The following is a 23,553-nucleotide window of genomic DNA, read 5'->3' on the forward strand; positions in this document are numbered from 1 at the left end:
TGTTGTCTAACAATGGTTGCAGCAACTTTGGGCATGTAATAGGAAGTTTTGCTCTTTATTATTTGTAGATATTGACCAAAGTCACTCCTGTATGCTGCCAGGTGATATGGGCAGTTACCAAAACTTACTGGGCTTCACTCTGATGGATCCTGAGCTGTCACTCTTACAGAAAGGCCTTTACTGAGGAGTTCTGAGGTCTGCAAAGCAGTTCTTCAAAGTCTGAGAAAGAATTGGATCTGAAATAATCTGCAGATTTTATACAGCACTATTTTTCTGTTTTTCTTACCTTGTTGTCAAGAGCTATCTGCTTAGTTATGTTACAAACAGAATGGTGTTTACCTTAGAAGCTACCTCTTTCATTTCTCTTATAGTGGCTTTTTTTCAAGCCACACCAATGTCCTGGTTTGGCCGACAGGCACTAACTCTGCTGTGACTGTCACGTAAGGCAGCTCACAACATGCTACCTAAGATGTCCTTAGAAGTCTTAGGGTGCAGCCCTGGACAGAGCTGTGTGCTCTGTTGATTTCCTTTGTGAAATACCAACTCTCTAAATCATAACCAGAAAGTGTTAAAAAGAAAGCCCACAAGTTTAGCAAATGTGAAAGCATCTTATGACAAGTGCTTCCTCCCTACAAATTGTTGGAAGAGATTTTGCATCTGTTCAGGGTCTTCTCTTTTGTTTGCTTCCCTTCTCTGAGCAAGTGCCTCAGCCTGCACGTGTGGGAAGTGGGCTCCCCCAGCCTCCTGGATACACCCACCAACTGGAGTGTTCACACGCACTTCAGTTCTTGCCCTACATCTTCAGTAGAATCCTATATCTGTCACCAGAAAAGATGTATTGGGAAGCAAGTAAAAAAATTAAAATAAACAAGTAACATAGAGGCTTTCAAAAAAATAATCCTTCTTGGATAGGAAACTTCTTTTGGTGACTCCTGTACAGCCAGAATTATTGAAGTTTCGAATACGTTAACTGAAGAGAACCAACAAATAGTTGAAACATTAAGAGAGGTGCCTTTCTGTTAGTGTGAGCAAGTAGACAGAGAGGCTTCTAGATCTGGTGTCACTTTAGAAGCCAGCTTCGCAGCTCTGCCTCTTGACTCTTCTCGGGACAGCAGCAGAGGTGAGTTGGGCCACTGTATGTGTTTGTGTAAGGAAACAGCCTCTCTTATGTTGCTGTGCAGCGGTTCTCAGTCAGGACTGCCTATGAGAAACACCTGGGGTGTTAGGACTGCCAGTGCCTAGGCTCCTTTGTAAACCAGTGTCAGCACCATCTCTGGGTGGCAGCTAGACAGTGGTGGCTTTTTCCTTGGAGGTAAAATTTACATTGCAGTGATTTGCACAAGTCTTGAATACGCCACTTGAGAAATAGACAAATGCACACATAGCTGTGCACCGAAGTCCCACCGACATGACCATTGAATCCCACCCCATACCAGATGGGTGTCACTGTTATTAATGTCCATCAGATAAGTTGTTTGTGTTCCAGAACTTTGTATAAATGGACACTGGTGTTTTTTTAAAGGCTTTCCTAGGTGGTTCTAATGCACAACCAGAGGTGATCAGCACTGAAGTGGGATGCCTAAATCTGGGCGGCACTTTATGAAATGTGTAGGGGACTTTCTAGGTAGTAATATTTTGCCAGAGGTGGAGCTGTGAAGGGTGGGGGTGGGTCACATCCATTTAGCCACAGAAAGTCATCCATCCCCCTTGTTTCCTTTTACATTTTGCTGAAGTATAGTCACTTTCTAAGTGTATATCACCACTTTCAGTTGCACACTGAAGAGGAGAGATACTCTAGCACCTTATTCTAAGCAAATTTAAACATGATACAAAATCAGATTTTTATCCTCTAATTTATCATTTATTATAGTTTTGTAAAATTAAGGCCCTTGGCCTGAACTCTGTACAATTGGAGTCTTCCCAGAAAGAAATGTTGCTGCACGTGGTTATGCTAAACTAAAAATGTTTAAACAGGTGAAACCAAAGTAAAAGCATTCTGAGAGCATGTAATACCCATGTATTTTGTAGATTCTCTATGGAAAGGAAATCGGAACTGAAAATAGACCTTCATTTAAACAGGGGAATTACATGAACAATATAATGCACAGTTACCTAAACTTAAGCAAAGTAAAATAGGGTTTTCCCTACTGTTTCAAAAAATTTCAATATTTTTTGTTTCAAAGAAAGAACCAGTTGGTTAGGATATTTTAGCTATACGGGCATACCTCGGAGGTATTGCAAATTTGGTTCCAGACCACAATGGTAAAGCAAATATCACAATCAAGTTAGTTGCACAAACTAGTTTGGTTTCTGGATGCACATAGAAGTTATGTTTAAACTAGTAAGTATGCAGTAGCATTATGTCAAAAAAGGTACATACCTTAATTAAAAAGTACTTCATTGCTAAAAAATGCTAACCATCGTCTGAGCCTTCAGCGAGTCATAATCGTTTTGCAATAGTGACATCAAAGATCATTGATCAGAGATCACTGTAACAAATATAATAATATAGTAATATTGAAAAAGTCTGAAATACTATGAGAATTACTACATGTGACCTAGTGACACAAAGTGAGCGAATGCTGTTGGAAAAAGGGCACTGATAGACTTGCTCAATGCAGGGTTGCCACAAACCTTCAATTTGTGAAAAACACAGTATCTGCGAAGTGCAATAAAACGAGGTATGCCTGTAGAGATATTCTGATTCTAGCACTACATAAATTTCACCCACAGAGAAACATTGAATTGCTTTATTTTCTAAGGCTCTAAAACCAAAAGGAGTTGGATTCTAACTAACAGTGAAGTACTTGATAGGTTGATGTTGAGAGTTCAGAAATGAGAAAAATATATTCCTGTGCATGTGTGGAGTACACAGCAGCCCTGGAGACAGGGCAGCCATGTTGCAGGGGATGCAGTGAGCACCCATCCCCACCGTCGCCTCTCAATTTACTGCAGATGTCCCAGCACTAGTGGACATTGGCTTCAAGAGCACTCATTGCCTGGCTGAGCTCTAGGTATTCAATGGGAGACCCAGAGAGGAGAGTGTTCCCATCCTGCTTAGTTTGGCACAATTTTTAGTGAGCATTAAAGTAATATTTCAGCACTACATACAGTGCTGGTTGTATATTTCACCTGAATAATATGTTATCTATTAAAAGAACCATGACCCCACAGCTAGTATTATAAGACTTCTAATCTGATGTAGATTGCTGTTATACCTGAATTTATACACAGTTGTATGATTTAATGATCAGAATGATATTTGGGACCTGCAGTGTTAGTAGTGTTCCCAAAATATTTCAGAGTTGGCATGATAGAGCATGTAGTTGGAAGCATTTGGTTTTTTTGTCTTTTTTTTTAGCCATGCCATGCGGCTTGCGGGGTCTCAGTTCCCCAACCACGGATTGAACCCGGGCCGCAGCAGTGAAAGCCCGGATTCCTAACCATTAGGCCACCAGGAAAGTCCCTGGAAGCATGTTTTTATTCTCCTCTCTTTTTAAGGGAATATAGGTTTCCCAAGAGGTGAGGAAAAAGCCTTCTTGGCCTTCTTACCCTTTCTTCCCTATGTCCAACAGCTCATCAGGCTGTTTAGTATAGAAAGCAGTGCTTGGAGGGATGGCCGTGCTAGCAAGAATGTTTATGCAAAAGCATTAATAGCTGATTGTGTTTCAGATCCACTGTTTTACTCTGGCTTACAGGAGGGAGCAGTTAATAGTTCTCATGTGTTTGTGTGCCTGGGACTCACTGGGGATTTTGTTTAAAATGAGAATTTACAAGCTACATCAAAGACCCTTTCCCCAGAGATTATAAAACCTGGGGTTCAGGAAATGTCATTGCATTTTAAACTCCACATCTACACCATTGGTACTTGGTCTTTGCCAGATGTCACAACCACCTGAGGAATTAACAGTAAATGAACTTTCCCTTAGAAATTCCAATTCAGATGCTTGGGGGTGGAGCCCAGCTGCATTTTATGGGAGTCCACCAGTGTATCTGAGTTATGGCCGGGGTTGAGAAAAACTGCTCCATAATAAAACTGTACAGGTCATAGAATAAAGCTGAGTAAGGAGAGCACTGACTGCATTGCCAAAGAATCCAGGTGAGGAGGAAGGGAGGGGATCATGTCAAACATGAAATGTATGAAAGTAAGTCTCCAGCTCAGAAAACAGTTTTCCACTTTTTATGCAGATATTTTAATGTTGTGTATGTATAATCAGTTTGCTTAAGCCATAGCTAAGGTTTCTCATTTACATGAGAAATTTTTGCTCCTTCTTCCATTGTACTTAGCATATTGAGATGACTTCCTGTGTATAAAATTCTTTTGGGAGTAAGTAATAATACCATTGGGTAGAGACTCATAATGTAGCAGCCTGAAAAAGTTAAAGCATCTATTAAATAGTGGCCCAAACCTACTCAGTCCTCTGCAGTGCAGTCTACTTATGGTCCAGTGTCTGTCATGGTATATTAACCTTGACTAGGGAAATGGGAACATTGGTCCTTGTTTCCTAGCTGTCTAGAAATGTCATAAAAGTTAAAAAATCCTGTCTTTTTTTCTTCATGTAAACTTAAATTTTCTGAGAGATAAATTAAGGAACCTAACTAGCTTTTAGGCAAGACTAACAGAAATTGGAGTTATTACTGAAGAGATCCGTAACACTTTAAAATAGTTATGTAGATGTGTGTGCTGCAGTGTATGTAATTCCTTTGTGACACAGACATTTAATAACCTTTTTAACAGAGAATATTATGTTGAAATTCACCATTCAATATTGCTATTTTAAAATATTCTCTAAAGGATTTCAGCCATTGATTTTTTTAAATAAAATAAGTGATTCTACATTATGTCATTATTATATCATTATTGTTATTGTCATTTCTTTTCATCTGAAAATTGAAGTTTTAAAACATCAAGAAAAGAAAAAAATGCATAGTTCTCTAAGTTATGACAAGGACAGTATAATCGTTTCCGATTCTTACCTTGTTAAATGCTATTTTTGGTATGCAAATTTTGAAGATTTCTCTGAATCAGATAATGTTGGAAATAGTACATCTTTTAAGAAAATCTTAACATACTATAATCTTTTATATAAGAGGCATCTTTTACAAGAATATAGACTTATAAATGATCAGATTTTATCTTGGCCTTTTCTATATTCAACAGAGCATCAAGAAGAAAAATACGAACAAGCAGGAGATGAGTACATACCTGAGGTTCATCGTCTCCCGCATGAAGGAGAGGGTGAGTCCTGTAAGGGGGGCTCTCAGAATCGCCCCGAGTATATTTCACTCTGGCTTACTCCTTAAAAGTTAGTGACTGACAAGGAACAAATATGCATGGAGCAGTATGAGAGGTGGAAACCACTGCTGTCCCGTTTCTTTTGTGCAGTAAATAGTTCTATAAAAGGCTTTAAAATTTGTTTTGTCTTTGTTTTCAACTCAGGCATTTCTTTAGCTGTATTAGATTAGAAACATTTATATTTTAAAATTTCGTTTATCAGAATGAACATTTTCATTGATAATTAGTGTTTAAAATGAAATTGAATTTTCCAAAATAACTGTTCTTTCTATTCACACCTTAAGGAATGCCACATTAAACTATAGTGCATGTACATTTTTCATTAAGTTCTAAAGTACTTGTTGTTTAGAAATTGATGTTTTACCCCTCTCTCTAGCCACGTTTAAACTGATGTGTCTCATGACCTTTCAGGCTATTGACCTTAATAAAAAGGGGAAGGACAACAAACACCCCATGTACCGGCGGCTGGTGCACTCGGCGGTCGACGTCCCTGCCATTCAGGAGGTAAAGCTCCCTGACAGCACAGCCCTGGTCGTGCACCTGCCGCCCTCCTGCCTGAGCAGCTGACCTTGTGAATGGCATGCACTCCCTCTAGTGCTCTTTAGGGGTCATCTTTTAAGAGGCTTGGTTTTCAGCAGCCTGTTGATTCTTGACACTTGCTGCTTAAAGAAAATGTATTGTATCCTGGTCAGTGTAATGTTCCAGATGTAATTAACATGTGGATGTGGTTTCCTAGTTTCAGAAGCAGTACTTGGGAGTTTCTCTCAAGGGAAGATTAGAACATAGAACTGATCTAGGATCCTGGGAAACACAATGACATGCACTTGAACAAAACAAAGTTTTAACTAGAAAACTTTATCCTTCTTTAATGAAGTTCTTATTTTTACCTACTCTAGCTGAGGATTGTTAATGGGTTTGTTAATATTTAATTACAAATTACAATAAAATCCAGTGAACACTTTGACCTGTTTCCAGTTAGCTTTGCAGATTTACTAATTCTGTACCTATGTATCGTTTTGAAGTTTTAAAATCTTATGGCTGGCCATAATAGGGAGATCATAGGAATAATTTAAAATCATCTTATTTCTTAATCTGCTTAATAGCTGAGGAAGAATGAAGGTGTATTATTTCAGTGGAAGAAAGGGATAAATGAAGGTGGTTCATAAAAACGAGCAATTTAAATTTTACCTCCTACCCCTTGATTGTGTGGCTTCAGGGATAGCCTCTTTTCCTGACTCTGAGCCTCTGAGAACAAGGAAGAACTCAGCTGCCCTTCCTTCCCTCTCCTTGTGTGGCCCCTCCCCACGTTCTGCAGTCTGATCCTGCTGGGTCCGTGGAGCACACTGGCCGGGCTGGTTGTGCCTTGTTAGCAAGTGCTGACCATGGGCAGAAGCACCATAAAGAAAATGAAGAGGAAGAGGCGTGATTTACATGCTTTCAGCAGCTTACAGTCCAGACCAAACTACGAGCTATGATGGTGCTGGGGACTGCGGGGTGCGGTTGTCCCCACCTGGTATAGGCAGGTAGCCTGGGAGTGCTGCACAGTGCCAAGGCCTGAGCACCTGCAGCCCAAGGCCATGAGAAGTTCAGGGTGGAGTTCAGATATCAGTATTCATAAAGGAGCCCTGTGACCCTTGATGCCAGACAGAACCATCATTTGCCTTGGTGCATAGAGGACCTCCTAGGACTTTAAAATTGTTTATACATCAGCGCCTAATCCCAATTCAGAATTATAACCGTATCTTCTTTGTGATAACGGTAAACTGTAACAGAGGCTAACAGCTCTTTCTTCTTTCAATTTTTATTCTCTTGAGTTATAAAAATAGTAGATATGTAGTTAGGGTCTCATCAACCCCACTGACCAAAGCTTTCGTTATTTACAGTGCTTAGCAGCAGCTTTTGTTATTACAGAATGAGGTGTTCACGCTGCAGAGTTCATGCTAGTAAATAAATATCGGGGACAACCTGGCTGCAGGATGTGGGCTCTGCACACTTCACCATCCTGTAATAGTCTAACTGCAGATGGAGTTGTGGGTTTCTTTTACGCACATTCTGTCAGTACCATGGGACACAGGAGTAGTCATAATGCCATTCTGGAAAACTCGCCTGTTTCCTACACTAACACTGTAATGCCGACAGGTGTTTTCACCATTAACCTTTTGCCATTTTGTTGTTTTCCCTCTGCAGAAAGTGAATGAAGGGAAGTACCGAAGTTATGAAGAGTTCAAAGCTGATGCTCAGTTGCTTCTCCACAACACAGTGATTTTCTATGGAGGTTGAATATTTTTTGTTTTTTTCTTTTGTGTAGTTTTTTTTATTCATACCATTTACATTCCATGTCGAGAACTCTTTTATAAAATATTACATTAAAACAATACCTGAATGATCTGTAAGTAAGTAATAATGTTAGGGTTTAAACTTAAAAATATTTGATAATGGAGTTATAGCTTATAGAATTGACTGGCCAAAAGCAGAACTCTAGTTACACTAAATAATATTCATAGTTTTGTATATAAACTTATAAACTTAGTTGAAAGGCTTTTTATAAGCACTTTGATTACTTTTGATTTTCCGCATTAATATCCCCTCATTCAAAAGTAATGAAAGAGGTCCCTCTGTACCTAGAGTATTATGTTATATTGGATATAAAATTAAAGCTGCTGATAGCATTTTCTTTTACTGCCTTAATTTTATTTTAAATATACATTTTTGTTTTAAATGGTATGTGTCCACTTTTGTTAAAAATGAAAGAAAATTTAAACAGCTGTATTAATTTTGATAGTCTTGTGTTTCTAGATCACTGGTAATAGATACCTGTCTTTAATTACAGCAGACAGTGAGCAAGCTGACATAGCAAGGATGCTCTATAAAGACACATGTCATGAGGTACTATCCACGCCTAATAACTAAACTCTTGCTATATTCCATATTAATCTATTTCATAATTCCACTCTGATATGTACATTTTAATTTTGCCATTTTCTTTAAATATAATTTTATTTCCATGTATGACATACATGGGAAATAACGCAAAGAGAGGGGGAAGAATTCTGGCAGAACTATTTTCAGAGAAATCCTGGGAGTTAGATTTAGTTACTAAGTAACTACTAGTTACAAGAAAAGGAAACTTTGTTTTCTCCTCTTTAACTACCCTAAAGATTATTAGTTATATAACTACATGTAAATGTGTTGCACTGGGCAGGCACTCAATAAACATTACCCTCTGTGAATGAAAGGTTCAAATTTGAGTTCTTACTACACTGCACAGGCAAAAAAGCATCCAAACAACAGCATTCATATTTATACAATAAATATATATTTAGGGAAGGATTTTTTGGGTGGTCTTATTTGAAACACTCACCTATAACCATACTATCTTTTCAAAAGCATCTCAATTTATATAAAAAGTTTTGTTTCTTGATTCCATTTCAAATATGACTTTTAAAAAATTCATTAAACATGTTTATTGAGTGTCTACTATGTGCTGTGTTAGGAGGAATAAAATGGGGATCAGGATGCTGGCTTCCTGCTCATACAGTTGTATTTTGAAGAGGGAGACTCAAAAAAAGGACAGACAAAATAGGTTTCTTTACAAGTTAAAAAAATGTTATGAAAGAAAATAACACTAAGAGAATGAGGCAAAGTAGGGACTGCTTTTATTGGTAGCAGATATTTTATATGGGTAGATCAAGAGACATTTTTGAGGAAATAGCCTTTAATCTGAGTGCTGAACTGGAAAGGTATCAGTGAGGCTGGGGAAGCAGAGGTCAGATGCGGTGGCCCCCTCAGGAATCTGTCCTCTATTCCAAGTGCAATCTGGGACCTTCGGGAGGTTCCAAGAAGAAAGTGGCAGGCTCTTCTGGCATTATTCATTGGAAAATTAGAATTTTAAGCTTAAGGAACAAAACTGGAGACTATACATGAAAGAGAATGTTAATTTGAATGGATCTATTTTATATAGTTTTATGCATGTGTGTATTTTATGTAGGCTAAATAGTTGATTTTCTTTTTCAGCTGGATGAATTACAGCTTTGCAAGAATTGCTTCTATTTATCAAATGCTCGTCCTGACAATTGGTTCTGCTATCCTTGTGTATGTAAAATTTTGAGATTTTTTTTAACCTCTTAAGTGTCTGATGTCTTACTCTAAGGAAGTTTATTTCCAATTTGCTTGAAGATTATAATCCTTCTAAATATTTTTCTTCATGTCATAGTGTGTATGGTTTTAATGAGTATAAAAACTGAAACATGGGGAAAACAACTTGGGATCAGTATCCATTTGTGACTTTAAAATGAGGACCCTCAAGAGTAGGAATAAACATTGAATCCCTTAATACATAAAGTAAAAATTTGCTTTTCCTCTCATTCTCTCACAAGAAATCTAAGTCTTTATATATACTTATAGCTGTGTGATTTCCCCTAAAATGGCATGATTTCAAGGAGAGTTCCAGGGGCAGTCACCCACCCCCGGCCATGGGTTAAGAGCCTGCCTGAGAGCCCCTACTCTACGAGACATTACTGTGCTCCTCAGTCACTTGAGGGTCTCATTAAAATTTGCATCTCCGACTTGATAGATCGGGAGGAGGGCCTAAAATTCTCCCATTTCTTATAGGCTCCCAGGGTTGGACTGTATTTCATGAAGCAAAGTTAGGGTGTTCTGTTTGCCACTGTTACACTGTTGGCTTCATTCCAGATGCCACAGGCTATCAAGAGGTTCTTTTCACTGTCTTTTCTGCGAAATGAAGGTCCACATTGCTTAAGCAAATTTTAATTTTTTTGGTGTTTTTCTTGTAGGCAAAATCAGTCAATCCTGGGGTGGGGGTAAGTTCTGTGTGCTTAGGAGTTAGAAAAAAAAATATTTTCAAAATAATGGATTATGCTTGACTGAGTAGTTCAGTATTAATGATATTCTTGTATTTAATACTTTAAAAATAGTATGACAAGGTAAAACATTTTATTTCCAGATACCTAATCATGAACTGGTTTGGGCTAAAATGAAAGGTTTTGGATTCTGGCCGGCCAAAGTCATGCAGAAAGAGGACAATCAGGTTGACGTCCGCTTCTTCGGTCACCACCACCAGAGGTAATCATGTGCAGCCATCACCCCTGGGCCTCCAGGAGTCGTGGGGGGTGCCCAGTCCTGCTTTACCAGTGCTCTGTGGGCTTTGCCATTAGAAACTGTGTGAACTGTATTTCATTTTATTTTTTTATAAATTTATTTATTGTATTTATTTATTTTTGGCTGCATTGGGTCTTTGTTGCTGCACGCGGGCTTTCTCTAGTTGCAGAGAGCAGGGGCTACTCTTCGTTTCGGTGCGTGGGCTTCTCATTGCGGTGGCTTCTCTTGTTGCAGAGCACAGGCTCTAGGCGTGTGGGCTTCAGTAGTTGTGGCTCACAGGCTCAGTAGTTGTGGCATGAGGGCTCAGTAGTTGTGGCGCACGGGCTCAGTTGTTCCACGGCATGTGGGATCTTCCTGGACCAGGGCTCGAGCCTGTGTCCCCTGCGTTGGCAGGTGGATTCTTAACCACTGCACCACCAGGGAAGCCCTGAAGTGTATTTTTAATTAAAAAACAAATCAGAACATAACTTGACTGGGCACCTAACGGTGCTTTCTATACATGGTATTTCTAGGTTTATTTCAGATAATGGTTACTAAACAGGACAGTTTCAATAGTTGACACTGTTGAGTTCAGAAGCGTGTTAATGGTGGGATTGAATACATATTAAGAGTTAAGTGGAAGGCTTCTCAGGATGTGTTCATTTCATAGAATTGTAATATCATTACGGTAGTTTCAACTGTACTTTCAAGGTTCTGTCAAAGCCATAGACAAAAATAATCAACTCAGGAGTACAGGAGAGTGTCGATGTTATGATCTAAGAATGTATATGAGGGAAAAATTTGACTTAGTTTTTTGAATTTCATTAAATAAACAGTTAATTTAGAAAAATGAAGAATTCAGTTATTTTTAAAAAACATACTACTAGATGAGAACAATCTGATAATCAGAATTTTCCTATATTTTCTTTTTTCACTAATTTTTAAACAACTTTATAGTATCTTCAACCATGAGTGGTATTTTATTAATAATATGAGTGAGTTTGTTTTATATCATTCAGTATATACTGTGCAGAAAATATTTTAAAAGAATATTTGAGCTGATTTACTTGGGTCCTTAGAGAAAGTTTTTCATCTGAAGAGGGAATTAAAACAGAAAATTACACATTTCCAGAGTCTTTTTCCCCCAGACTTCTTATTTCTTGGAAGAGTTTATCTAAAAAAATTATGGACAGATGGGACTCTAAGGACTTTATTTTAGAAAATAAAAGATCTACAATTTTACTATAAATACAATTTTACTATAAATACAGTTTTACTATGAATCCTTTTCATTTGCTTTTCCTGGTTACAATATACCAGCGAGATATTTCAAGTGAATGATGGGGACATACCTTAAAAATGATACTCTATCATGTTAAAATAATTGATATATTAAAAAATGAACTCTATAAAAATAATAGTTTTAATTACTTAAGCAACATGTTATATATCAAGAAGAGATGGCCTATAAGGGCCCCCAGCTGCAAGTTTTCATTAATAAATACTTTTTTAAAACTATTGTAAACATTTTTTAGTGTGCCATTCAGTGGAATTAAATACCACATTGTTATGCAGAGATCACCATGAATAAATACAACAAATACTCTTTAGCCAGTTTATCATGGGTCTACACTTAGGTGGGAGAAAAAAAATTTAAGCAAATAAATGATTTTGGACTAGTCCCTCTGTATGCTCACACCAGAACATGCTGCTCCCTCCCTAGACCCTGAACCCTGAGCAGGTTGTGATGTTCCCGGAGCAGATGCCTGTGGTCCTGGTAAGTACAGGCTGGGTTTTCATAGGGTAGGCAGGGTTCTGCCTGTCAGAGGAAAAAAAGTAGCTAATAGGGTCTGACTGTCAGCAGGGCTAAATCTTTCTGCTGCCTGTAGTTGGAGGGAGCAATGGCACAGGGAAGAAGGAAAGGGGGCATTTTGGGTTCATTTGCCATCATATCACTGAGCCATTTTATTGTGCATATATTCAGAGAATTCCGGATTGACAGATGTGTAGGTATAGCCAGATTCAATTTTACCTCTTTTTATTAAACTTACTGTAAATTGTGGGGTGCAGTTTGCCTTTTATTTTTAGTGTAGGTCAGATTGCATGCTCAGTGATACTCTTTAAAACTGAAATCTGATTATCTACAAAAATGGAGATGATTAAGAGAGAATAGGAATGTTTTTATGAATTGCATTGAGACTTAAGTCTCATGTTAAGAATAGATTCTGTTGATTAAATCAGTAGATTAAATTCAGTAGATTAAAGACAGTGCCCATGTATGTAGAAGTGCCAACCTAATAATTAGGCACAGCGAGGACCCTCACTGGGTTCCAGCTGGTAATAGATAAATTGAATAAATTCAATAAATTCAATAGATTAAATAGGTTCAGTAGACTAAATATATCCAAGGGGATAAGATTCTCTCCTAGGTCACAAGTTGATTCCAGGTAGTCAGCACTGCTTATAACAGAAATCTCTCTCAAAAAACATACTGGTTTTAAAAAGTGTTTTAACACTTTTATTGATTGACTGGTATGTAATAGGTGCTCAATAAATGTTTGTTGACTGAAAGAGTAAATATAATATAAATATAAGATCTAATGGCAAGGAACTCTTCCACAAGCAAAATTTTATTTGCACTCTTTTTCAAAGTGTAGTTTACTTTGGTTTCTAATAAAGCACTGTCAGATGACACTGTTAATGTAATATTTATAAATAAGTTCAAATTTAACAATTTCAGTTATCATTACCATATAACTATGGATTATTATATATTTAGAATGTGCTTTTAAATTCTAAAGCAAACAGCTTAGTTTGTATAAGCAAGTTATAAGTCTACATTTTTGGCTTTAGGCATATGTGCCAGGATTCAGTAAGATCCCTTCAGAACAGTCATAGGTCTAGTATTTCTGAAACTCCTAATAAGACTGAAAAGAGCAAATCTGTGTATTCATAGGGCTGAACCCCAACTTGTACCCTGTGCTCTAGAGAATGTCTTACTAACTGTGGCTCACATGTCCTTATATTTTCTTATTTCATTTGTGACATCCTTCTGCCTAGAAGTCCTCCCCTCATATGGTCCCCTGTTTAAATCTTACTCCTCCTTCGAGAGGGAGCCCAAATGAAACCTGTGACCACTCACAGCCAAATGAAACCCTCTTCCTCTCCAGAGTACCCCAGAGTCACCTCAACTCTGTGCTGCACTGTTTTATCATTGTTTCTCAGTTAAAGGCAGTGGCAATGTATATAGAAGTGCCAACCTAATAAATTAGGTGCAGTGAGGACCCTCACTGGGTTCCAGCTGCTAATTAATAGCTTTCCTTAACCCCATTTTGGCAGCATCTCTGCCAGCTATCAAATGAGGCGGGAACAGTCAGGTCCCACGCAACTGTATGCTTTGTGGTGCCTCCCACTGGCACACGGTAAGCCCTGGTTGAGTTGGATATTAATTTAAGTCCAGTCAAGCAGTTAGCACCCAGGAAAATTTTCTTAAATTTCTAGCATTCTTCCCAATAGAACCAAATGTAGTTTTAGATCAACTTATGTGTTCGCAGTTGAGTACTTGGTTGCTGAATGATACAGTTTTCCACTTGTTAGTCATGGTTCATCTGATGAATAGGGATGTGATGACTTAGTAGATAATAGTTGTTAGATGCCCTCATTTTGTATGTAAGTGTCTCATGAAAATTTCTGGGCATTTACAAATGATTCTATAGTTTTAACATGCAAATAGCTAGATTTTGAATAATTTACAGTATTCAAAACAATGAGATATTGAACATTTTAAAAAGAGCTGTGAATCACTCCCATTCTGAGAACTTTGCTTTGATGACTGTGAAAAACAAATGTCACTTCACCTACTTTCTACTTGGTAAGAGTTTTTATTCAAGCCACAAATTGTACTTTACAGTGGGTAGCGTTTCTACCATTTTGGAAATTTCTTCTTGTTTTTTCATGTTGACCATTTTTAAAGTCTTTATCGAATTTGTTACAATATTGCTTCTGTTTTATCTTTTGGGTTTTTGGCCACGAGGCATGTGGAATCTTAGCTCCCCGTGTGTTGGAAGGCGAAGTCTCAACCACTGGACGGCCAGGGAAGTCCCTCCCATTTTGGAAGTTTCTAACCATCCCTTTCAATGTTGTTCACAGGGCCTGGATTCCTTCTGAAAACATACAGGACATCACAGTCAACGTTCACCGGCTGCATGTTAAGCGCAGTATGGGCTGGAAGAAGGCCTGTGATGAGCTGGAGCTACATCAGCGCTTCCTTCGTGAAGGGAGGTTTTGGAAGTCTAAGAATGAGGACCGAGGGGAGGAGGAGGCAGAATCCAGCATCTCCTCTACCAGTAATGAGCAGGTGAGAGGCGCCAGTGAGAGCCTGTCGGTTCTTGTTCTGAATGTGCAGGTGTCAGCGCACACTCCTCACTGGAATGAGCAGATTCTGACTTTTCTTCTTCCTTTCGTGTAACATTTGTAAAGTGCTCTGCAAGAGAAACCAGAACCAGTTCCAGTACACGGGAGCCACCACCAACCCTAATCCTGACTCTACCAGCACATTAGCTCTTTCAAGCCCTCGGCCCAGAAGAATCATTCTGTGAGTGCCAACCACGTGGTCTTGAAAGAGCTAATGCGAAAGGGAACAAGTGCTCACCCCTGACCTGTGGGTCCCTGGCTAGTCTTAGCGGCAGAGAAGTGTTTCATAGTGTCGGGAATAATGTGCTGTTACTTTTATGATGCCCACAGCTAAAGGTCACTCAAGAACCGAGAACAAAGAAAGGACGACGTAATCAAAGTGTGGAGCCCAAAAAAGAAGTAAGTTGCCTGCCTTGCAGTGTCCAGGTGGCAATTGAAACAGGAAATATTTTCACAGTTGTGTGCAAGGCAGTGCTCCTCACAGGTCCTTGCGAAAAGCATTGCCGTCAGTCAACCTGTAGCAACCAAGTTGGACCCAGTCTTCCCACTGCTCCCGTCATAGAGTAACACACGGGAACTGCAAGTCTCCTTACCAGTTAAACAGCAGAGACCACGGCTGGCTAAGTGGGAGGGCACGTTGCTGTATTTTCTAGAACTCTGATATTTTCTCATAGCACTAATAAAAAACAAAGTGTTTATCCAACAAATGAACGAGGCCAACATTTAAAAACTGGAGGAAACTATTGCTGAGCTCAGCCTTTTAAAATTATATAATCCATGCATATTTTAAAATCAGGTGTAAATATCGGCAAAATCCTAACACATATTCAGTGAGAAGTGGTTTAGGATATTTGTTAAAGAATCTAAACCAAAGAAGTGACTATAAATTGGTAATGATTTTGTATGATAAATTTTTTTGTTTAGTTTTTTGAAAAGCCATAGTATTGATATGTAATTGTAAATGAAGTTCATGTTTAGAATTATTGTACCTACTAATTGCATGTGTTTTAAATTTTTATTTATTTTTAATTGTGGTAAAATACACAAAACAATTTTCCATTTTCTTACATGGTTTTTGAACTGCAGTTTTTTATATGGCTATTTATGTATATCACTCTGTTTTTCTCCTAATAGAGCTTGCTCTTGAACTAGTGAATTCTATAGCACTTTCCTTATCCTTTAGGAACCAGAGCCTGAAACAGAAGCAGTAAGTTCCAGCCAGGAAATCCCCACGATGCCTCAGCCAATCGAAAAAGTTTCTGTATCAACTCAGACCAAGAAGTTAAGTGCCTCTTCACCAAGAATGCTGCATCGAAGCACCCAGACCACCAGTGACGGAGTGTGTCAAAGCATGTGCCATGACAAATACACCAAAATTTTCAATGACTTTAAAGACCGAATGAAGTCTGATCACAAGCGAGAAACTGAAAGAGTTGTACGAGAAGCTCTAGAAAAGGTAATGCGGCCTCCACTGCCAGTGTTGCCTTCAGACATCTGGGTAGGATAAGTGAATAGTCTTCCTATTGTGGTTTAGCTTCTGTCACTTAGGCATCAACCAGGTAGCTGCTTTTTAAAACTAGGACTATAATAAAATATCTTTTTATAACATTTTAATTAACAGTAGCACTTTTCTCATCTAAAATATTTTATAGCCCTTAATGAAATAAAGGGAAGAGGTACATCAGTTAAGTAGAAACTATGTATTAAGGTTTTGCTTAATGGTCTGTAAATTATGAGCTGACATATTGTGGGTTAACTTTTTTTTTCATTTCAGCTGCGTTCTGAAATGGAAGAAGAAAAAAGACAAGCTGTAAATAAAGCTGTAGCAAATATGCAGGGTGAGATAGACAGAAAATGTAAGCAAGTAAAGGAAAAGTGTAAAGAAGAATTTGTAGAAGAAATCAAGAAGCTAGCAACACAGCACAAACAACTAATTTCTCAGACCAAGAAGAAGCAGTGGGTAAATACCACTATTTTCTTAGAATCTGATTTCTGAAAAATATACCATAGGTATGATGAAAACTAATTCAGAAAGATATATATGGCATATGCAAAAATTACTCCTGAAATAAGATCTGATGTGAAATTGTCAACTTTAATTAACTTAAAAAATTTTTTTTAAACTCCAGATCCCACATTACTGAGGATATTGCTCAGGATTATTTTGTTAAATTGAGATTATGATACTTTGGGACATAACATATTTAGTATAACTGATTTATATAACTTTTCCATCTATGCAAGTATTTTATTTTGATAAGTGGGCTGGCCCTGACTTCTGCTGGTAACTCCTGACAGGTAATATCTAACTTGTAAAATTGTAAATATAAGTGTCGTAATAGCAAACTAAGGATTTTCAGATTTTACTGCACTTAACATTTATACATTAGATTCTAGTAAAGAAATAGATTACTTTTATTGATTACTTTTACTTTATGATAGTAACATCTCACCGGTCTCTAACTTAACTGAAAAACTGGCAAATGTTCATTTTTTATTATGTCCTGTTTGTGACTCCTATCTTCCGCCCAGATCAGCAGCTTCTAAGCATACAGATGTTTCTCTGCCAACTGACTGAGCTATGTGGACAAAGTTTTGTTCCCCAAAGCTCATAACTTGCTTTTAATTTTGATGAATTACTGTATGAAGTTTTGTGATTCTTCATTTGATTCAGACTACATTCTGAAAAGAGTCTTTAAATATATGTAAATGTTTCATGAGGGAAAATAAACATTTTAAAAATTTTGATGAAGATTTGACAAGAAGGAAAAGAGAAACAGATATAACTTAGAAGAATATATGGAGATAACTTAGAAGGAAAAACAGATGAATGATGAAATATAAATATCACTAGATGGAATTATTAAGGTGTGCTCAAGATCTTATCAAGCAGAATGCCCCAACACCATGTCTATAATTCTGTCTTCATGCAAAGATGAGAGAAAGCTAGAAAGTAGACACTAGACTTACAAGGGGGAAGTTCCCATAAATTTACTCATGAATCAAGGAAATGGGAAGAGGTGGCTAAAATAAAGAATTAAAATACTGCTTTCTATAACATTTTACCATTGGAAATAGCTGAAGTAGGTATTATTATACCTATTTATCTGATTCCACATATAAATGATACCATGCGATATTTGACTTATTTTACTTAGCATAATGCCCTTGAGGCCCATCTATGTTGTCACAAATGGCAGCATTTCCTTCCTAACTCGTGGCTGAATAACCTTCCAGTGTGTGTGTGTGTAGTAATATATATACATACATGCACACTATGTCTTCCTTAATCCGTTCATCCATTGATGGACATGTAGGTTGTATGTAGATATCTTGCCTATTGTGAATATGCTTCAGTGAACATTGGAGCACAGATATCGATACCCTGTTTTCATTTCCTTTGGGTAAATACCCAGAAATGGAATTGCTGGATAGTATGGTAGTTTTATTTTTAACTTTTTGAGAAACCTCCATACTATTTTCCATCGTGGCTGCACCAATTTACATTCCCACCCACAGTGCACAAGAGTTTCCTTTTCTCCACATCCTTACCAACACTTGTCTTTTTTTATGATGGCCATTCTAACAGGTGTGAGGTGATATATCACTGATACTGATTAGCATTTCCCTGGTGATTGGTGATGTTGAGCTGTTTTTATGTATCTGTTGGCCATTTGTATATCTTCTTTGGAAAAATACTAGTTCAGGTCCTCTGCCTATTTTTTGATTGGGTTATTGGGAGGTTTTTTTTCCATTGAGTTGTTTGAGTTCTTTATGTATTTTGGATATTAATCTCTTATGGGATATGTGGTTTGCAAATATTTTTTCCTATTCCAAGGTTGCCGTTTTATTTTGTTGATGGTTCTCTTTGCTGTGCGGAAGCTTTTTAGTTTGTGATGTAGCCCCACTTTTTATTTTTACTTTTGTGGCCTTTGCTTTTGGTGTTGAACAAAAAAATATCATTGCCGAGACCAGTGTCTAGGAGCTTACCCCCTATGTTTTCTTCTAGGAGTTTTATGGTTTCAGGTCTTGCGTTAAAGTCTTTAATCCATTTTGAGTTGATTTTTGTGTATGGTCTAAGATAGTGGTCCAGTTTCATTCTTTTGCATGTCATTGCCCAAGTTTTCTCAATACCACTCATTGAAGAGACTATCCTTTCCCCATTGTATACTCTTGGCTCCTTTGTCATAAATTAATAGACCATGTTTGCATAGGTTTATTTCTGGGCTCTCTATTCTATTCCATTAATCTATGTGTCTGTTTTTATGCCAAACCATACTGCTTTTATTTATACCCATTTTTTTTTAGATAAGGAATTTTGAGGTTTATGAGATTAAACAGAGTGACTAGAAACCTGGTCGGTAGAGCTGGGACTTACCCTCCTAAGCTACTTCTGCTCGTATATCATTTCTAGTAGACTGGTAAACGATTTAGAATTATTCCTGTATTACAGTTATTCTTGTATTATAGTTAAATCTTACATTATTGTAAGAAGCAGTACAGTACTGTAAGACAAGAGAGTATGTAGGTATGTCAGATACCCCAAAAGTGGATGTTAAGATGACATACAATCAAGAGAAACATAGTTAAGAATGATACATCCTTTAAATATATTCACAAAGAAAGGCAGAAATACAAAATGAATGCATTAACAGAAGGGATGGTGCTGCCTGCCGTATTATTTGAGGATGAGGAAACTAAGAAGTTAAATAAACTTGGTCTAAACTCACTTGATTAATTAGCACAGATCTAAGATTCAAACCCAAATCTGACTATTACAGCTACTTCCAAAATTAAAACATGGTATCCACACTTTTAAAATAGTAACCTCACTGAAGTCACAATTGCTGACATAGTAAAATCACAGGAAATATACCAGAGTACTATTGACATTTGGACCAAAAAATTGGGGACACTCCTGTGCACTGTAGGATGTTTAGCAGCAGCTAAGCCTCTATCCCCACCCCCTGAGTGGTGACAATCAAAACTTCTCCAGACATTGCCCCATAAGATGAAGGCTGAGAATTAACCACTGGTTTTAGACTATAAGTGACCTTGATAATAGCGTATTCAGTGGCAAGGCACAGGTGAAAGACTGCAGTGGGCTTAAAAAAGAGGGGAAGAGAATAATCTGAAATAACAAGTGTAGGTAATTCTTCCAAGATGTTTGGGAAGGGGAGCAGAAAAATGGGGGTGGTAGATGGAAAGAAATGTGAGGTAAAGAGCCTTTTTAAAAAACTGTGATAAAATAAATTTACTATCTTAATCATTTTTAAGTTTACAGTTCAGTGCTATTAAATACACTCATGTTGTGCAATGTCACTGCCATCTTATTCCCATAACTTCTTTCACCCTGTAAAACTGAAACTCTTTACCTATTAAACAGTCACTCCGTGTTCTCCCCTCCCCCAGCTCCTGGTAACTACCATTCTACATTGTATCTGTGACTGTGACTACTGTTAGCACCTCTTGTAAGTGGATCATACAGTCTTTTTAGGACTGGCTTATTTAACTTAGCATAATGGCACCGAATTTCATCCATGTTGCAGTATATTGCAGAAGTTTCTCCCCTTTTAAGGCTGAATAGTGCTCTAGTGCATGTATATACCACAGTTTTGCTTATCCATTTACCCACTGATGGTCACTTGGGTTGCTTTCATGGTTTAGCTATTGTGAATAATGCTTCTATAAACACGGGTGTACAAATATGTCTTTGAGATCCTGCTTTCAGTTCTTTTGGGCATATACCCAGAGTGGAATTGCATGGTTATATGGTAATTATATTTTAAATTTTTTGAGGAACCACCATGCTGTTTTCCACAGCAGTTGTACCATTTTACATTCCCACATGACAGTGCACCAGGGTTCCAATTTCTCTACATCCCCACCAACTCTTGTTTTATTTTGATAGTAGTCATACAGATAGGTGTGAGGTGGTGTTTCACTGTAGTTTTGATTTGCATTTCCCTAATGACTGGTGACGTTGAGCATCTTTTCATGTGATTATTGGCATTCCTGTATCTTTGATAAATGTCAATTCAAGTCCTTTGCCCATTTTCTGAGTTGAGACTTAGGAGTTCTCCGTATATTCTGGATATTAATCCCTTTTCAGATACATGATTTGCAAATATTTTCTCCCATTCTGTGGGTTGCTTTTTTATTCTATGGATAATTTTCATAAAGTGCCATTTGTCTATTTTTTTCTTTGTTAACTGTGCATTTGGTGTCATATCCAAAAATTCATTGCCAAATCCAGTGTCATGAAGTTTTTGTCCTTTGTTTTCTTCTAAGAGATTTATTGTTGTAGATCTTAAAATAAGATCTTAGAATTATGTCCTTGACCCATTTTGAGTTAATTTTTGTATATGGTGTTAGGTAAGGGTCCAACTTCATTCTTTTGTATGTGGATATCCAGATTTTCCAGCATCCTTCATTGAAAAGACTATCTGTTCCCCATTGAACGGTCTTGGCACCAAAAAACAATTGACCATATATATGTTTATTTCTGTGCTCTCTATTCTGTTCTACTGGTCTGTATGTCTGTCTTTCTGCCAGTACTTCACAGGTTGGATTAGTGTAGCTTTGTAGTAAGTATTCAAATCAGGATGTATAATTCCTCCAGGTTTGTTTTATTTTTTCAAGATTGTTTTGGCTATGTGGGGTCCCTTGAGGTTCAATATGAAAATTTGGGTGGGTTTTTTCAATTTCTACTAAAAAGGTCACTGGGATTTTGATAGGGATTGCATTGAATCTTCAGATCACTTTCAGTAGTATTGACATTTTAACAATGTTAAGTCTTCCAATCCATGAACATGGCATGTGTTTCCATTTATTTATGTTGTCTTTAATTTCTTTCAGTTCTCATTGTACAAGTCTTGGTTAAGTTAATTCATAAGTATTTTGGTTTTTTTAGGCTGTTTTAAATAGAATTGTTCTTATAATTTGCTCTTGAGATTGTTCATTGTGTATAGAAATGCAGTTGATTTTAGTATATCGACTTTGTATCCTGCTACTTTGCTAAATTCATCTGTTAGTTCTAGTAACTTCATTCTGGAGTCTTCAGGGTTTCTACATATAAGATCATATCATATGCAAAGATAATTTTACTTCTTCCTTTACAATTAGCATGCCTTTGATTTCTTATTTGCCTAAGTGCTCTGGCTAGGACTTCTAGTACTATAATGAATAGAAGTGGTGAAAGTGTGCATTTTCGTGTTGTTCCTGATCTTTGAGTATGATGTTTGCTGTGGGTTTTTCATATGTGGCTTTTATTATGTGGAGGGTAGGTAGTTTCTTTCTGTTCCCATTTGCTGAGTGTTTTTATCATGAACGTGTGCTGAATTTTGTCAATGTTTTTTCATCATTGAGATGACCATGTGGATTTTCCTTCATTATGTTGATGTGGCATATTACATTGATTGATTCTTATATGTCGCATCACATCATTGGTGTATAATTCTTTTAATATGCTGCCGAATTCCATTTGCTAGTATTTTGTTGAGGATTTTATCTCAATGGTCATAAAGCATGTGGATCTGTGGTTTTCTTTTCTTGTAGTGTCTTTGTCTGGCTTGGTATCAGGGTTATGCTGGACTCACAGAGTGAGTTAGGAAATATTCCCCCTCTTCCATCTTTGGGAAAAGTATGAGAAGGTTTGACAGCTCTTTAAATGTTTTGTAGAATTTACTAGAAAAGCCATCAAGTCCAGGGCTTTATTTATTGGGAGATTTTTGATTAATAGGTCAATCTGCTTATTAGTTATATGTCTATTCAGATTTTTTCAAGATTTAGTCTTGGTAGGTTTTGGGTTTGTAGGAATTTGTCCATTTCATCTAGGTTATCCAGTTTGTTGTGTATAATTGTTAATAGTGCATTGTTACAATCCTTTTTATTTTTGTAGAAGCAGTAGTAAGGTCCCCACTTTTATTTTTCATTTAGTAACTTGAGTCTTTTCTTCTTGGTCCATCTAGCTAAAGGTTTATCAATTTTGTTCATCTTTTCAAAGAGCCAACTTTTGGTTTCGTTGAGTTTTCTTTATTATTTTCCTCTTCTCTATTTTGTTGATCTCTGCGCTAATCTTTATTTATTTAGTTATTTTTCTTCCTCTTGCTAACTTTTGCTTTAGCTTGCTTTTTTACTAATTCCTTAAGGTGGACTTTTTGGCTACTGATCTGAGATCTTTCTTCAGGTAGATATTATAGCTATAAATTTCCCTCTGAGCACTGCCTCACTGCATAACCTAAATTTTTCTTTGATCCACTGGTTAAAACTTTTTAAAAATTTCCACAACTTTGAATTTTCCAGTTTTACTTTTGTTTTTGCTTTCTTATTTTATCCCATTGTGGTCAAAAAAGATACTTAGTATGATATCTACCTTTTAAAATACGTTGAGACTTAATTTGTAAAGTGTCCCACATACACTTGAAGAATGTGTGCTCTTGTTGTTGGGTAGAGTGCTCTGTGTGTATCTGTTAGATCTAGGTGGTTTATTGTGTTAGGCCCTCCATTTCCTTACCTATGTCTGGTGGTTCTATCCCTTAGTGTGAGTGGGATGTTGAAGTCTCTATTATTGTAGAACTGTCTGTTTTTGCTTTATGTTTTAGTGGTCATTACGTGTGTAAATATTTATAATTGTTATGTCTTCTTGCTGTATTGAACCTTTTATTAATATATAGTGTCCTTCTTTGTCTGTTGTAACCTTTTTTTGATTTAAAGTCTATTTTGTGTGAAATTAGTATAGCTACCTT

At 37.2% G+C, this 23,553-nt stretch overlaps 1 protein-coding gene across 50 annotated transcripts in view; it reads left to right on the top strand.

The window, feature by feature from the left end:
- ZMYND11 (zinc finger MYND-type containing 11) overlaps positions 1-23,553 on the top strand; it is a 128,086-nt gene that overhangs the window by 100,911 nt on the left and 3,622 nt on the right. For 23 of the 50 annotated variants that reach the window (XM_059056844.2, XM_067030156.1, XM_059056847.2 and 20 more), the window contains 10 exons: positions 5,162-5,239; positions 5,708-5,800; positions 7,484-7,571; positions 8,127-8,182; positions 9,311-9,388; positions 10,260-10,378; positions 14,543-14,750; positions 15,137-15,205; positions 15,990-16,262; positions 16,581-16,766. In XM_059056844.2, coding sequence (XP_058912827.1) covers positions 5,162-5,239; positions 5,708-5,800; positions 7,484-7,571; positions 8,127-8,182; positions 9,311-9,388; positions 10,260-10,378; positions 14,543-14,750; positions 15,137-15,205; positions 15,990-16,262; positions 16,581-16,766 — 1,248 coding nt within the window. Of the gene's footprint in view, positions 1-5,161; positions 5,240-5,707; positions 5,801-7,483; positions 7,572-8,126; positions 8,183-9,310; positions 9,389-10,089; positions 10,117-10,259; positions 10,379-14,542; positions 14,751-15,136; positions 15,206-15,989; positions 16,263-16,580; positions 16,767-23,553 lie in introns of all 50 variants that reach the window. The other 27 variants (XM_067030132.1, XM_067030126.1, XM_067030147.1 and 24 more) reach the window with 6 other exon arrangements.

This window comes from Kogia breviceps, chromosome 3 (genome assembly GCF_026419965.1).
Source record: "Kogia breviceps isolate mKogBre1 chromosome 3, mKogBre1 haplotype 1, whole genome shotgun sequence".
Taxonomy (NCBI): Eukaryota; Metazoa; Chordata; class Mammalia; order Artiodactyla; family Physeteridae; genus Kogia; species Kogia breviceps.